Consider the following 18,521-nt stretch of genomic DNA (forward strand, 5'->3'; position numbering starts at 1 on the left):
AATTGTGATTTTTTCGGAGTTGTCATGAATTAGCTTCCTTTTCGCTCTAGGAAGCATATTTAAGGAGATATGGCCAATTGAAGTTTTTTTATATAAAAAATTTGATTTTTTGAGAATTTTCATCGAAATTTTGATTTTTTTGGGGGGTGGTCACGAATTAACCTCCATTTCGCTCTAGGAAGCATGTTTAAGGAGACAGGGCCAAAAATGTATCATGTGTCATAGATTAGAGGATTTTCATAGAAATTTCGATCTTTTTGGGGGTAGGTACAAATTAACCTTCTTTCGCTCCAGGCGCATATTTTAGGAGATATGGCGAATTTAATTTTTTCATATAAACATTTTTATTTTTTTTTTTAAGGATTTTCATGGAAATTGTGATTTTTTTCGGAGTGGTCCTGGAATAGCTTCCTTTTCGCTCTAGGACGCACATTTAAGGAGATATGGCCAATTTAAGTTTTTCATATCCTCCGATCCGGCTGAAACTTGGTACATGGTGTTAGTATATGATCTCTAACGACCATGCAAAAATTGGTCCACATCGGTCCATAATTATATATAGCCCCCATATAAACCGATCACCAGATTTGACATCCGGAGCCTATTGGAAGACCAAAATTCATCTGATTCAGTTTAAATTTGGTACGTGGTGTTAGTATATGGTATTCAACAACCATGCAGGAATTGGTTCATATCAGTCCATAATTATATATAGCCCCCATATAAACCGATCCCCAGATTTGACCTCCGGAGCCGCTTGGAGGAGCAAAATTCATCCGATTCGGTTGAAATTTGGTACGTGATGTTAGTATATGGTATCCAACAACCATGCAGGAATTGGTTCATATCAGTCCATAATTATATATAACCCCCATATAAACCGATCCCCAGATTTGACTTCCGGTGCCTTCTGGAGAAGCAAAATTCATCCGATCTGGTTGAAATTTGCTATGTGGTGGTAGTATATGATATTTAACAACCATGCCAAAAGTGGTCCATATCAGTCCATAATCATATAGAGCCCCCATATAAACCGATCCCGAGATTTGGTTTTGGAGCCTCTTGGAGGAGCAAATTTCATCCGAGTCAGTTGAAATTTGGTACATTGCGCTAGTATATGGCCATTAACAACCATGCCTAACTAGGTCCATATCGGCCTATAGTTATATATAGCCCTCTGATAAATCGATCCCCAATCACACAAAAATTGGTCCATATCAAATTAATAATTGTATATAGCCCCCATATAAGCGACCCCCTTATTTCAATTCTGCCTCCCTACGTACCGTGCAAAAGTCCATATCGATTTGTAATTATATGTAGACTTACCTACACATACATTTTTTGTCTAATATATACCACGTATGGACTAACACACAATTTAGGAAACGATTTAAGATACCACATCCCAAGTAATTCGATTGTGGATGACAGTCTTTCGTAGAAGTTTCTACGCTATCCATGGTGGAGGGTACATAAGATTCGGCCTGGCCGAACTTACGGCCATATATACTTGTTTTAATTCTTTTACTCCAATATATCGAATTTAATTCTGTAGGTTTTACCCTGCTGGTATTGTGGACGAATTAGTGGATATACTGAATATGATTTATGGCTGTGCAGTTTTTGCTATATAGCAGTTTTGCTAGTCCCCATTTAAGATTAATATAAATATGATGTGGCAACGGGCCACTGAGGTAAAAGGTAAGAGTTTGCAATTTCAATTCAATATCACTAAGGCCTTCTCATTGAAGCTGAAAGTAATATCGAAGAGAAAAAAATTGCTGATACAAATGCTGATATTCCCTAGTCTTACAAATGGAATTTTGTTGAATTAATAGAGTCTTTCTCAAAAGTGGATTTGTGGTTTATGGAAAATTTAATAAACTTGCAAATTGCCGCAAAGGAAATGATGGCCATGGGATTCTTCAAGAACCTTATTGTATTTTATTTTAATCCAAATCGAGCAACCACAACCACAAATATGGGCAACAACTAAAGTCCATCAAACCGTCGCCACACCCGTCCCCGCTACCTTACTGGTGGGCATTTGAAAGTGGAAAGTGAAGTGGTATGAGATTCACTGGATTATTGAGAATTAAATTGACTTTGAATTTACATTTCCATAAAAGATGATTAGTTCGAATGGTAATGATGACATTAAGACGATTTGTATTTTAAGCGGAAACGGAAACAAGGACACAAAGACAAAAGCTGGCCAAGCTGTCAAGTGGGGAAGGAAGAATTTAAAAATCCCCATAATATACAATAATCGATAGAGAGGACTTGGTATTTCTCTTGCTTATGGGTATTGATTCAAAAGGTCCAACGATAGGACTGTGAATCTGCTAACGAAAGCATAAAGGGACTTTAAGGCTTAGAGGATTTATTTGTGAGACGACAGTGCTTATTCTCAGATCAAGATTTTCAAGTACTCATTGTCATCGATTCTCTAACGTAATAAAACTTTGTGTCATGAGACTTGAGATTTTCTTTGGTCAATGATTTTTATCTTTTATTTGTTTTTTTAATTAAATTTTATATTGTATACAATCAAATTTTAAATTTTGTTGGGATATGGTTTACTTACTAACTCATTTTTTTTATTGCAGTAAAAAATGGAACAATTTGAACAATTGTTAACGTGTTGCGTTTGCTTGGATCGCTATCGCATCCCGAAATTGCTGCCATGTCAACACTCATTTTGTATGGAACCCTGTATGGAGGGTCTGGTCGATTATGTGCGACGACAGGTGAGTTGTGTTTTTTTTTTTGGTTATAATAATGCTAAGATCACATTTCGAATAAACGGGGGAAGAGTAAATTGAAATCTATATAAAATGTAAGATAAAAGTTTATTTTTTCTAAAGACCAGCATCTTAGACACTGCTAATTTTCTTTTCACATTCAAGAATTGCCTTTAAAACTCAATCAAAAAAAGTAACCATTGCAAGTTTTTTTACAAACTGGGGTTTCTTCTAAAATATCTTTTAATTTAAATTTTTTCAATCAGCAAAATTATAGTATCAACTATAGGCACATATTTAACATAAAAAATATGCCTGGTTAAAAATATTTATGATTTCTTCGTCACTTATAATTAATTTTTTATTTAGTCCAATTAAATATTTATTCGACTTTGGTCTTTGGTATGTTATGGGAATAAGGAGATAGTATGAAAAATAAGTAGATTATGAAAATAAGTAGATAGATACGAGTGATCAGCTAGAAAGAGACCCAATTCCTGGACTGAGTTTTAGCATAATAATTTAGCTTCCACAAAAAAAAAAAATAATAATTTGGAATAGTGACAATTTATTTTAAGTTCCTCCATCACAAGTTTGGGTTTATACAAACTCTGTCTTTCCATGTGCAAAGCAACGAAATGTTGTTCCAGAAGTTGAAAGAGTCAAAAATTTCAATAAAATACGCGTCCTAGACACGGTTGCCACAGTTGGTAGAATTTACCAAAAATGGTAGATTTTTTACTATTGTGTAGATTGGTAGAATTCTTGATGTTTTGGTAGATTTTTCAAAATAGTCCTCTTCAATTAAGAGGTACTTCACAAGTTTTCTCTAGAAATAAAATTTTGACACAATTTTCTACAGAAATAAAATGTTGACAAAAATTTCTATAGAAATAAAATTTGGACAAAATTTTCTACAGATATAAAATTTTGACAAAATTTTCTTTAGAAATAAACTGTTCTCAAAATTTTCTCTAGAAATAACATTTTAACAAAATTTGCTATAGAAATAAAATTTTGACAAAATTTGCTATAGAAATAAAATTTTGACAAAATTTGCTATAGAAATAAAATTTTGACAAAATTTGCTATAGAAAAAAAATTTTGACAAAATTTTCTATAAAAATAAAATTTGGACAAAATTTTCTATTGAAATAAAATTTTGACAAAATTTTCTATAGAAAAAAATGTGGACAAAATTTTCTATAGAAATAAAATTTTGACAAAATTTTCTATAGAAATAAAATTTTGACAAAATTTTCTATAGAAATAAAATTTTGACAAAATTTTCTATAGAAATAAAATTTTGACACAATTTTCTATAGAAATAAAATTTTGACAAAATTTTCTATAGAAATAAAATTTTGACAACATTTTGTATAGAAATAAAATTTTGACAAAATTTTCTATAGAAATAAAATTTTGTCAAAATTTTCTTTAGAAATAAAATTTTGTCAAAATTTTCTCTAGAAATAAAATTTTGTCAAAATTTTCTCTAGAAATAAAATTTTGACAAAATTTTCTATAGAAATAAAATTTTGACAAAATTTTCGATAGAAATAAAATTTTGACAAAAATTTCTATAGAAATAAAATTTTGACAAAATTTTCTATAGAAATAAAATTTTGACAAAATTTTCTATAGAAATAAAATTTTGAAAACATTTTCTCTAGAAATAAAATGTTGACAAAAATTTCTCTCAAAATAAAATTTTGACAATTTCTCTAGAAATAAAATTTTGACAAAATTTTCTATAGAAATAAAATTTTGACAAAATTTTCTGTAGAAATAAAATTTTGACAAAATTTTCGATAGAAATAAAATTTTGAGAACATTTTCTCTAGAAATAACATTTTGACAAAATTTTCTCTAGAAATAAAATTTGGACAAAATTTTCTATAGAAATGAAATTTTGACAAAATTCTCTATAGAAATAAAATTTTGATAGAATTTGGTAGAATTCTACCAAAAGTGGTAGATTTTTTACTGTTTGGTAGATTGGTAGAATTCTTGATGTTTTCGTAGATTTTGCAGAATAGTCCTCTTCAATTAAGAGGTATTTCACAAATTTTCTATAGAAATAAAATTTTGACAAAATTTGCTTTAGAAATAAAATTTGACAAAATTTTCTATAGAAATAAAATTTCGTTTTGTTTGTTATTGTTGGCTTCTCTTCAATCGTTATTGTTGTTTTTGATCTCAGCTTAAAGCCATGCATTGACTAAACTACAAGTGTAGCTTAACCAACAGAGGAAAAGTATGTTTGTCAAATTTATTTGGGCAAAGCCCTATAGACTGCAAGATGGTTGGATGTACAGCTGTTTCGGAATTACCACATTCCTCATCAGCATCCTCTACTTTTCCTCTGGTGGTTAAGCTACACTTGTAGTTTAGTCAATGCATGGCTTTAAGCTGAGATCAAAACAACAATAACGATTGAAGAGAAGCCAACAATAACAAACAAAACGAATGAAGATAGAGGAAGCACGCTCAAAAACAAACCCAGCCAACTAAATACAAATCGATGATTTGAGTTTGGCAAAGGAAAAGAGATATGCTTGCAAATTTGTTTAGGCAGTAGCCGACTATTAAACCCTTTTTCGGACGGTTCAAGTGTATTTCACGTTGGGTTGAGTGAATTACCCGAATTTATTCTGATAATTGGTTGATAGTTTTGCTGCAAGTAGAGGATGCTGATGAGGAATGTGGTAATTCCGAAACAGCTGTACATCCAACCATCTTGCAGTCTATAGGGCTTTGCCCAAATAAATTTGACAAGCATACTTTTCCTCTGTTGGTTAAGCTACACTTGTAGTTTAGTCAATGCATGGCTTTAAGCTGAGATCAAAAACAACAATAACGAAATAAAATTTAGACAAAATTTCTCAATAGAAATAAAATTTTGACAAAATTTTCTATAGAACTAAAATTTGGACAGAATTTGCTATAGAATTAAAATTTGGACAAATTTTTTTAGAAATAAAATTTGACAAAATTTTCTATAGAAATAATATTTTGAAAACATTTTCTATAGAAATATAATTTTGACAAAATTTTCTATAGAAATAAAATTCTGACAAAATTTTCTATAGAAAAAAAATTTGATAAAATTTTCTATAGAAATAAAATTTTGACAAAATTTTCTATAGAAATGAAATTAAAAACAAGTATATACGGCCGTAAGTTCGGCCAGGCCGAATCTTATGTACCCTCCACCATGGATTGCGTAGGAACTTCTACTAAAGGCTGTCATCCACAATCGAATTACTTGGGTTGCGATAACACTTGCCGATGGCAAGGTATCGTAAAACTTTTTAACACTGTCTTCTAAATTGTAAGTTAGCCCATACGGGGTATATATTCAACAAAAAAAGGCCGATTAAATACGTATATAATCTAGTTTGACAAAATTTTCTATAGAAATAAAAATTTGACAAAATTTTCTATAGAAATAAAAACTTGACAAAATTTTCTATAGAAATAAAATGTTGACAAAATTTTCTATGGAAGTAAAATGTTGACAAAATTTTCTATAGCAATACAATTTTGACAAAAATTTCTATAGAAATAAAATGTTGACAAAATATTGTATAGAAATAAAATTTTGACAAAATTTTGTATAGAAATAAAATGTTGACAAAATTTTCTACAGAAATAAATTTTTTACAAAATTTTCTATAGAAATAAAATTTTGACAAACATTTCTATAGAAATAAACTTTTGACAAAACTTTCTATAGAAATGAAATTTTAACAAAACTTTCTATAGTAATAAAATTTGACAAAATTTTCTATGGAAATAAAGTTTTGGTAGATTATTTTTGGCGATATGGACCGATTTTTGTGTAATAAGTCATCGGCTATATATAATTAAAGACCGATATGGACCAATTTTTACATGGCTGTTAGAGGCCATATATTGACAAAATGTACCAAATTTCAACCGTATCGGATGACTTTTGCTCCTCCAAGAGGTTCCGGACGTCAAATCTGGGGACGGTTTATATGGGAACTATATATAATTATGGACCGATATGGACCAATTTTTGCATGGTTGTTAGAGACCATATACTAACACCATGTACCAAATTTCAACTGGATCGGATGAATTTTGCTCTTCCAAGAGGCTCCGGAGTTCAAATCTGGGGATCGGTTTATATGGGGGCTATATATAATTATGGACCGATATGGACCAATTTTTGCATGGTTATGAGAGGCCGTAAACTAACATCAGGTACCAAATTTCAACCGGATCGGATGAATTTTGCCCCTCCAAGAGGCTCCGGAGGTCAAATCTGGGGATCGGTTTATATGGGGGCTATATATAATTATGGACCGATATGGACCAATTTTTGCATGGTTGTTAAAAACCGTATACTAAGACCACGTACTAAATTTCAACCGGATCGGATGAATTTTGCTCCTCCAAGAGGCTCCGGTGGTCAAATCTGGGGATCGGTTTATATGGGAGCTATATATAATTATGGACCGATATGGACCAATTTTTGCATGGTTGTTAGAGGCCGTATACTAACATCAGGTACCAAATTTCAACCGGATCGGATGAATTTTGCCCCTCCAAAAGTCTCCGGAGGTCAAATCTGGGGATCGGTTTATATGGGGGCTATATATAATTATGGACCGATATGGACCAATTTTTGCATGGTTGTTAGAGACCGTATACTAAGACCACGTACCAAATTACAACCGGATCGGATGAATTTTGCTGCTCCGGGAGGCTCCCCAAGCCAAATTTGGGGATCGGTTTATATGGGGGCTGTACGTAAACGTGGTCCGATATGGCCCATTTTCAATACCATCCGACCTACATCAATAACAACTACTTGTGCCAAGTTTCAAGTCGATAGCTTGTTTCGTTCGGAAGTTAGCGTGATTTCCACAGACGGACGGACAGCCGGACAGACGGACAGACGGACGGACGGACAGACGGACAGACGGACGGACGGACGGACATGCTTAGATCGACTCAGAATTTCACCACGACCCAGAATATATATACTTTATGGGGTCTTAGAGCAATATTTCGATGTGTTACAAACGGAATGACAAAGTTAATATACCCCCATCCTATGGTGGAGGGTATAATAAGATCTTTTTGTTTGGTGGTTTTTTGGTAAAATTTTCTCCAAATTTTAGTAAATTATTTTTAGCTCGAGTGGCAACCGCATTCCTAGACCAAAAATGAGGTTAATACGTGACCACACCGAAAAAAATTACATTTCGATGAAAATCATTAAAACATTATTTTTTTATATGAAAAACATATTTTGGCTATATCTCCTTACATATGCGAAAATGAGGTTAATTTGTGACCACCCCCAAAAAAATCTATATTTCGACGAAAATCCATAAAATAATTGGCCACATCTCCTTAATGAAAAAAATTGCTCTGAAATTAAAAATTATAAAAAAGCCACCAGGATTTTGTAAAGGGGATAATTCATCACTGAAAATTTTAGGTTCGGTCGAATCCGGGATTGATCCCAGGAGCCTTTGTATGCACGGCGTAATTATTGCACCGCGGTGGCCGCCCCTCTGGTGGTGATACTTCCGTAGTCGACTCTCGTATAGTTTTTCTTATATATTGGACGCATTAAGTAAAAGTTGTACTGATTCCCTTAATGCAATATTGCATTTATTACTTTTGGACATTTTTTCCAAAACGTCAGCTTGAACAGCAGCTGTGGAGCTGCGATAGCTCTCTGTTTTTTTTGGAAAAGTATGGCCATTGTGTCGTTGAATACTTTGGTGAAAACTTAACAGATTCCCTTCATGCCATATTGTACATATTTACAGTGGTATTAAAATATTTATTTTCTATCGATTATATACTAGCATATATTTTGTGAATAGCTTGCCAGATGGAATCGAATAGAAATAGCTTTCACTATATAGAAGACACTATCCGATACTCGAGAAGACCTTGATATACGAATTTTTTTTCTTAAACCCAAAAGTGAAGCCAAATGCTATAAATAGTTTCACTTAGAAATGAGAGCAAGAAAGGAAGAGGATGGATTTAATAATAGGCGTTCCAGATCCAAATGTTTAATAATTCGACTTTGAGGCACATTTGTGTCTAATGTTCTTTATCCAGGCTGATAATCTTTATAAAATTTTTCAGAGCTGGTTAATGGTTTCCAAGTACGGTTGCCACTCGAGCCATCAAAAATCAACAAAAATTTTAAGAAAATATTATCAAAAAACTACCAAATAGAAAAATCTACTTCGTAGTGTTTGATCAAATTATTGTAGTTGTTATGAAAAAAATATTTCTTCGGAAGAAATGTTTTATTTCTATAGAAAATTTTGTCAATATTTTATTTCTATAGAAAATTGTTTCAAAATTTCATTTTATAGAAAATTTTTCCAAAATTTTATTTCTTTAGAAAAGTTTTTCAAAATTTTATTTCTATAGATGCTTTTTTTACTCAATCTATATTTCTAATTTATATAGAAAATTTTTTCAAAATTTTATTTTTATAGAAATTTTTTTCAAAATTTTATTTCTATAGAAAATTTTTTCAAAATGTTATTTTTATAGAAAATTTTTTCAACATTTTATTTCTATACAATTTTTTTCAAAATTTTATTTCTATACAATTTTTTTCAAAATTTTATTTCTATACAATTTTTTTTCAAAATTTTATTTTTATATTTTTTTTTTTCAAAATTTTATTTCTATAGATATTTTTTCAAAATTTCATTTCTACAGAAAATTTTGTCAAAATTAATTGGGGAGGAATATTGTGTAAAATCTACCATAACATCAAGAATTCTGCTAATTTACAAAACAAAAAAAAATCTAACATTTTTGGTAGATTTCTACCAAATGTGGCAACCGTGTTTTCAAGGCATTTTTTTTTTTAATTTCAAACATAGAATTGTTTATTGGGAAATGCCTATACAGTATTTACCAAACCAAAAAAAAATCTACTCTATTATTAGCTTTTTCAATTTACTTATTATTTTATTAAATCCAAAGAATTTTTGTACTTTTGAATTTCATTCAAATTAATTTAAGAAACCAAATATTAAATAAATTTGTACATTGACGTAATACAACTTAAACGAAATTTTCTAATGGAAACACACGTCATTGCAGTTGTTGCTATAAATCAAATGAAAAAGAGACAACCAACTGCTAGATTATGATTTAGTGGGTGGAAATAGAAAACAATTATACTCCCACATATATACAACCAAACCAAAGATTATTTCATGTTTAAGGCAAAAACAAAAAAAAAAAATATAAATAAAAATAAAAATAAAAAGTACAAGAGAAAATATTTCCTAAATTTATTTTGTAAATTAATTTAATGTATTTAAATTTTGGAAATATATATATATGTTATATACATATATATTGTCACCCAACAATAAAAAAGGAAATATTTCTGATCATAAATATTTTCCTAAGAAAAATGGTGGCATATATTAATCTTTAAAGCATTTAAGATACCATTTGTTGAAATTTGAATTAAATCAAATGGCTTTTACAGGTGCTTACATTGATATTGCTCATAATAATGAAAAATATTCCCAAACTAAAAAACAAAAAAAAAATGAAATATAAATTCAATATAAAATACATAACCACAAGGATGATAAATAGTAATCATTTTGTTAGACTTATTTCGAAATATCCTTTGAAATTCTGCCAATATTGTGTCAATAGTTACCAGCAATATAGTTATAAGGGATAGAGTAAACTCAAATACGAAACAATTTAATTTTGATACTTAAATAAAATCCCCCTGTCTGCCTGCCAATCATTCGTTGCAGTTGTTTAACAAAGGAAATATACCATCGTCATGCTCATATTTTATCTACGTCTTCTATTTTTTTCTATTTTCTCATTTCAAGGTAAAATGTCCAGAATGTCGTGCCGAACATCGCATCCCTTACAATGGAGTCCAGGCATTTCCCACCAATGTGACACTGCAGCGTTTTCTTGAGTTGCACATCGAGATTACTGGTGAATTACCAGATCCCACATCTGGTAAGTACATAACGACAATTCAATATCTTCACAAAAAGATAGGGGGAGATGAGCCAAAGTAAACATTATCAAATTCAATTTCGATGGTGTTCTTCAGAGATATTTGAAGATGTAAAAAACATCAGGACGATGGCCATGGAAAGGAAGGATGTTTGAGTATATAATACTAAGACAACATTGTGATAGTTTTCTTTTGCTTCATGGGTTTCTTGTCTTGTTTTTGTTTTGGAAAAAATTGATACTGTAAAGAGTTTAAAAACTGTTCTTTATTTAAAAGGAATAAATTGATTTAATATTTCATTTCTATAGAAAATGTTCGGAATTTTTTTTCTATAGAAAATTTTTGGAAAAATTTATTTCTAAAGAAAATATTCGGAAAATTTTTTTCTATAGAAAATATTTGAAAAATTTTATTTCTAAAGAAAATTTTCGGAAAATTTTATTTCTATGAAAAATTTTATTTCTATAGAAAATTTTTGGAAAATTTTATTCCTATAGAAAATATTCGGAAAATTTTATTCCTATAGAAAATTTTCGGAAAATTTTATTTCTATAGAAAATTTTAGGAAAATTTTATTTCTATAGAAAATTTTCGGAACATTTTATTTCTATAGAAAATTTTCCGAAAATTTTATTTCTATACAAATTTTCGCATAATTTAGTAGAAAATTTTCGGAAACTTTATTTCTATAGAAAATTTTCGGAAAATTTTATTCCTATAGCAAATGTTCGGAAAATTTTATTTCTATAGAACGTTTTTGGAAAAATTTATTTCTATAGAACGTTTTTGGAAAAATTTATTTCTATACAAATTTTCGAAAAATTTCATAGAAAATTTTCGGAAACTATTTCTACAGAAAATTTTATTTCTATAGAAAATTTTCGGAAATTTTATTCCTATAGAAAATTATCAGAGAAATTTATTTCTATAGAAAATTTTCGGAAAATTTTATTCCTATAGAAAATTTTCGGAAAATTTCATTTCTATAGAAAATTTTCGGAAAATTTTATTTCTATAGAAAATTTTCTGAAAATTTTATTTCTATAGAAAATTTTCGGAAAATCTTATTACTATATAAAATTTTCGGAAGATCTTAGTTCTATAGAAAATTTTTGGAAAAATTTATTTCTATAGAACGTTTTTGGAAAAAATTATTTCTATAGAACGTTTTTGGAAAAATTTATTTCTATAAAAATTTTCGAAAAATTTCATAGAAAATTTTCGGAAACTATTTCTACTGAAAATTTTATTTCTATAGAAAATTTTCGGAAAATTTTGTTTCTATAGAAAGTTTTCGGAAAATTTTATTTTTGTATAGAAAAATCTCCTTATTTCCATAAAAAATTCCATCAGAATTTTTTTCTGTAGAAAATTTTCTGAAAATTTTATTTTTAAAGAAAATTTTCGGAAATTTTATTCCTATAGAAAATTATCAGAAAAATTTATTTCTATAGAAAATTTTCGGAAAATTTTATTCCTATAGAAAATTTTCGGAAAATTTTATTTCTATAGAAAATTTTCCGAAAGTTTTATTTCTATAGAAAATTTTCTGAAAATTTTATTTCTATAGAAAATTTTCGGAAAATTTTATTTCTATAGAAAATTTTCGGAAAATTTTATTTTTGTATAGAAAATCTCCTTATTTCCATAAAAATTCCATCAGAATTTTTTTCTGTAAAAAATTTTCTGAAAATTTAATTTTGAAGAAAAATTTCGGAAATTTTATTCCTATAGAAAATTATCAGAAAAATTTATTTCTATAGAAAATTTTCGGAAAATTTTATTTCTATAGAAAATTTTCTGAAAATTTTATTTCTATAGAAAATTTTCGGAAAATCTTATTACTATAGAAAATTTTCGGAAGATCTTAGTTCTATAGAAAATTTTTGGAAAAATTTATTTGTTGTTGTTGTTTTTTTATTTCAGCTTAAAACCATACATTGACTAAACTACAAGAGTAGCTTAACCAACAGAGGAAAAGAATGTTTGTCAAATTTATTTGGGCAAAGCCCTATAGACTGCAAGATGGTTGGATGGACGCACGTTTCGGAATTACCACATTCCTCATCAGCATCCTCTACTTGCAGCAAAACTATCAACCAATTATCAGAATAAATTCAGGCAGTTTATTAAACCCAACAAAAACCACACTTGAACCCTCCGAAAAAAGGTTTTACATTGATAGCCGGCTTATGCCGAAATAAACTCGAAACAAACATATCTCTTTTCCTATGCCACTGTCAAATCATCGATTTGAATTCACATGGCTGGGTTTATTTTGAGCGTGCCTCCTCTTCTTTTTCCATTTGTTTTGTTTTGTTATTGTTGGTTTTGTTCTTTAAGCATTGTTGTTGTTTTTTTATTTCAGCTTAAAACCATACATTGACTAAACTACAAGAGTAGCTTAACCAACAGAGGAAAAGAATGTTTGTCAAATTTATTTGGGCAAAGCCCTATAGACTGCAAGATGGTTGGATGGACGCACGTTTCGGAATTACCACATTCCTCATCAGCATCCTCTACTTGCACAAAACCAACCAACAAAACCAACAATAACAAAACAAAACAAATGGAAAAAGAAGAGGAGGCACGCTCAAAATAAACCCAGCCATGTGAATTCAAATCGATGATTTGACAGTGGCATTGGAAAAGAGATATGTTTGTTTCGAGTTTATTTCGGCATAAGCCGGCTATCAATGTAAAACCTTTTTTCGGAGGGTTCAAGTGTGGTTTTTGTTGGGTTTAATAAACTGCCTGAATTTATTCTGATAATTGGTTGATAGTTTTGCTGCAAGTAGAGGATGCTGATGAGGAATGTGGTAATTCCGAAACGTGCGTCCATCCAACCATCTTGCAGTCTATAGGGCTTTGCCCAAATAAATTTGACAAACATTCTTTTCCTCTGTTGGTTAAGCTACTCTTGTAGTTTAGTCAATGTATGGTTTTAAGCTGAAATAAAAAAACAACAACAATGCTTAAAGAACAAAACCAACAATAACAAAACAAAACAAATGGAAAAAGAAGAGGAGGCACGCTCAAAATAAACCCAGCCACGTGAATTCAAATCGATGATTTGACAGTGGCATAGGAAAAGAGATATGTTTGTTTCGAGTTTATTTCGGCATAAGCCGGCTATCAATGTAAAACCTTTTTTCGGAGGGTTCAAGTGTGGTTTTTGTTGGGTTTAATAAACTGCCTGAATTTATTCTGATAATTGGTTGATAGTTTTGCTGCAAGTAGAGGATGCTGATGAGGAATGTGGTAATTCCGAAACGTGCGTCCATCCAACCATCTTGCAGTCTATAGGGCTTTGCCCAAATAAATTTGACAAACATTCTTTTCCTCTGTTGGTTAAGCTACTCTTGTAGTTTAGTCAATGTATGGTTTTAAGCTGAAATAAAAAAACAACAACAATGCTTAAAGAACAAAACCAACAATAACAAAACAAAACAAATGGAAAAAGAAGAGGAGGCACGCTCAAAATAAACCCAGCCATGTGAATTCAAATCGATGATTTGACAGTGGCATAGGAAAAGAGATATGTTTGTTTCGAGTTTATTTCGGCATAAGCCGGCTATCAATGTAAAACCTTTTTTCGGAGGGTTCAAGTGTGGTTTTTGTTGGGTTTAATAAACTGCCTGAATTTATTCTGATAATTGGTTGATAGTTTTGCTGCAAGTAGAGGATGCTGATGAGGAATGTGGTAATTCCGAAACGTGCGTCCATCCAACCATCTTGCAGTCTATAGGGCTTTGCCCAAATAAATTTGACAAACATTCTTTTCCTCTGTTGGTTAAGCTACTCTTGTAGTTTAGTCAATGTATGGTTTTAAGCTGAAATAAAAAAACAACAACAATGCTTAAAGAACAAAACCAACAATAACAAAACAAAAAAAATTTATTTCTATAGAACGTTTTTGGAAAAGATTATTTCTATAGAACGTTTTTGGAAAAATTTATTTCTATACAAATTTTCGAAAAATTTCATAGAAAATTTTCGGAAAATATTTCTACAGAAAATTTTATTTCTATAGAAAATTTTCAAAAAATTTTTTTTCTATAGAAAATTTTCGGAAAATTTTATTTCTATAGAAAATTTTTGGAAAATTTTATTCCTATAGAAAATTTTCGGAAAATTTTATTTCTATAGAAAATTTTCTGAAAATTTTATTTCTATAGAAAATTTTCGGAAAATTTCATTTTTGTATAGAAAATCTCCTTATTTCCATAAAAATTCCATCAGAATTTTTTTCTGTAGAAACATTTCTGAAAATTTTATTTTTATAGAAAATTTTCGGAAATTTTATTCCTATAGAAAATTATCAGAAAAATTTATTTCTATAGAAAATTTTCGGAAAATTTTATTTCTATAGAAGATTTTCTGAAAATTTTATTTCTATAGAAAATTTTCTGAAAATTTTTTTTCTATAGAAAATTTTCGGAAAATTTTATTTCTATAGAAAATTTTATTTCTATAAAAATTTTTGCAAAATTTAATAGAAAACTTTCAGAAACTTTCAGAAATTTTCGGAAAAGTTTATTCCTATAGCAAATGTTCGGAAAATTTTATTTCTATAGAAAATTTTTGGAAAAATTTATTTCTATAGAACGTTTTTGGAAATTTTTATTTCTATACAAATTCTCGAAAAATTTCATAGAAACTTTTCGGAAACTGTTCTTACAGAAAATTTTATTTCTTTAGAAAATTTTCGAAAAATTTTATTTCTGTAGAAAATTTTCGGAAAATTTAATTTCTATAGAAAACTTTTGGAAAATTTTATTCCTTAGAAAATGTTCGGAAAATTTTATTTCATATAGAAATTTTTCGGAAAATTTTATTTCTGAAAATTTTATTTCTATAGAAAATTTTCTGAAAATTTTATTTCTATAGAAAGTTTTCGGAAAATCTTATTTATATAGGCATATTTCGGAAAATTTTATTTCTATAGAAAATTTTCTGAAAATATTATTTCTATAGAAAGTTTTCGGAAAATCTTATTTCTATAGAAAATTTTCGGAAAAATTTATTTCTTAGAAAATTTTATTTCTATAGAAAATTTTCGGAAAATCTTATTTTTATAGAAAATTTTCGGAAAATTTTATTTCTATAGGAATTTTTCGGAAAATTTTATTTCTATAGAACATTTTATTTCTATAGACAATTTTCGAAAATCTTATTTCTATACAAAATTTTCGGAAAATTTTATTTTTGTATAAAAAATTTCCTTATTTCCATAGAAATTTTATTTCTATAGAAAATTTTCGGAACATTTTATTTCTATACAAATTTTCGGAAAAATTTATTTCTATAAGCATATTCCGGAAAATTTTATTTCTATAGAAAATTTTCTGAAAATTTTGTTTTTAAAAAAATGTTCCACAGTTTTTTTTTTTCTATAGAAGACTTGCCAATAATTTTACTTCAATAGAAGATAAAGAACGTTTTTGCGATAATTTTCTTTCTATTTGAACATTTTGATTTTTTTATCTCTAAAAAAAGTTTTATATCAGTACACATATTTTGGAAAAATTTTATTTCTATAAAAAATATTCAAATAACTTTATTTTTATATTGTGTTTTTTATAAAAAATGTTTTAAGTTTTTTCTATCAAAAATTTTTGCAATTTTTTTTTGTATAGAAAATTAGTTCGATTGATTTCAAAAAATTTTTTTTTGGAAAATTTAATATAAATGTTTATATAAATGTTTATTTTCGAAAAAATTCTACTGAACATTTCTCGAAAAAATTTATTTCTACAGAACATTCTTTGGAAAATTTTATTTCTATAGAAAATTTTCGCAAAAATTTATAGAAAATTTTTAGCAAAATTAATTTTTATAGAGAATTTTTGCAAAAATTGTGGAACACATATGAAATACCTGCCCACAGCTTTGTTTTAAATCTAACAAATGACTAGAAATCTCCTACAGCAGAAAATATTAAAAAGACGAACAAATTTCTCCCATAATTGAAAATCGTAATTTACATATTTTACTTAAATATTTTAAATGATGGTCTCAGTTGCAATTGTTTCCCTCTATTATTCCCATACTCATCGTATATTTATTAAAAGTCTAGTATAGTTTAAATAAATAAAAATTTAATTTTCGAAGAATTTTATTTCTATAGAAAATATTTGGAAAAATTTATTTCTATAGAAAATTTTGTTTTTATAGAATTTTAGGAAAAATTTGTTTTGATAGGTTTTTAGGAAAAATTTGTTTTGATAAATTTTTTTTCCTATAGAAATTTTGCATAAAACGTTATTATTGTAATTTTTTTTTATATAGAAACTTTTTGGAAGATTTTATTTCTATAGAAAATTTTCGAAAAATTTTGTTTGGATAGAAATTTTATATTTTTATCAAAAATGTGATTTCTATAAAATATTTTCCAAAAATATTATTTCTATAGACAATTTTCCAAAATTTTTATTTTTTAAAAAAATTTCCATCAAATTTATTTCTATAGATAATTTTCCGAAAAATGTATTTCTATAGAAAATTGTCGAAAAATTTTATTTATATAGAAAAATTTCTGAAAGATTGTTTTATATAGAAAAATTTACGAAAATTTTGTTTTTATATAAAAAATTTTCTGAAAGATTTTTTTTCTATAGAAAACTTTACGAAAATTTCGTTTTTATAGTTTTGTTCTCTAAAATTTTATTTCTGTAGAAAATTTTCGCAAAATTTTATTTCTATAGAATTTTTTATTTCTTTAGATAATTTTCCAAAAATATTATTTCTTTAGATAATTTTCCAAACATTTTATTTCTTTAGATAATTTTCCAAAAATTTTATTTCTATAGCTAATATTTCGAATTTTTTTATTTTTATACTTACCTTTCTAAATATTTTATGTGCACCAGTTATTATTCTATGTAGTTTTCAAGAATTAGTTTAATTATTCAAAAGCTGTATATATGTTAGAATTTCTAAATCACTTTATTTTTTGTTAGTAATCCTTTTCTGGTTATTTTCTTGTCATTTTCAATTATCCTTTTTCGCAAATAATTGTCACACACCTGAGACTGACGGAGATTAAATGTAATTTTTAATGTATTTATTTTCCAAACCTCAAGTTGACATAGATTAAATGCGAAAGAACATTTAAGATACCATTTGTAACAGGCAACAGCAACATTGTGCTAATGGCTTTTACAGGTGTTCACAATCTCTCATACTCATTTGGATTCTGGTTTGCTGTTAGACAGGATATGGACAAATGATGTAAATTACATTGAACATAGTTTGACCTTACAAACACTGGCTTACATTGTTATATAGTTTTTGTTGTCGGTGGTGTCGTGTGTTATAGTTGTAGTAATCGTAATTGTTATTAACATCATTTGTTGGACAAATGGAATTTAATGTAGAATGTTATGTCAATGTGGTCACATAAATAGAGAATGTGTGGAAAAAGTTTCTCTGCATAATAAATTTTTGTATTTAATGTTTAAGAGGAATGTGTTTGGGTATGTTAGTTAGCGGCGAAGGGGGTAAATACATTGGATATTGTTGTGAAATCTCAACAAAACATTAAAAAAATGTTTGAAAAAATGTTATACTGCTATTCAGGGAATCATTCGTCTGTTGCGTTTGTATTGGGAAAGATGAGAGTACTAAAATGATTTCTCCCCGGCTTTAATGTAGACTTTGGAGCATTGGGCATTGATGATGAAATCATTTTTAATTGTTCAAATTTTATTAGTGAAGTAAGGGTTGACACACGAGCCAAAAATAATCTA

The 18,521-nt window shown here is 28.3% G+C and overlaps 1 protein-coding gene across 10 annotated transcripts in view; it reads left to right on the plus strand.

Moving 5' to 3' along the window:
* The window catches only part of tn (tripartite motif containing protein thin), a 267,388-nt gene that overhangs the window by 141,752 nt on the left and 107,115 nt on the right, over positions 1 to 18,521 (plus strand). For all 10 annotated transcript variants that reach the window (XM_075311498.1, XM_075311489.1, XM_075311496.1 and 7 more), the window contains 2 exons: positions 2,613 to 2,753; positions 10,634 to 10,769. In XM_075311498.1, coding sequence (XP_075167613.1) covers positions 2,619 to 2,753; positions 10,634 to 10,769 — 271 coding nt within the window. In that variant the 5' untranslated portion in view covers positions 2,613 to 2,618. The remainder of the gene's footprint in view (positions 1 to 2,612; positions 2,754 to 10,633; positions 10,770 to 18,521) is intronic.

This window comes from Haematobia irritans, chromosome 5, assembly GCF_050003625.1.
Source record: "Haematobia irritans isolate KBUSLIRL chromosome 5, ASM5000362v1, whole genome shotgun sequence".
Classification (NCBI taxonomy): domain Eukaryota; kingdom Metazoa; phylum Arthropoda; class Insecta; order Diptera; family Muscidae; genus Haematobia; species Haematobia irritans.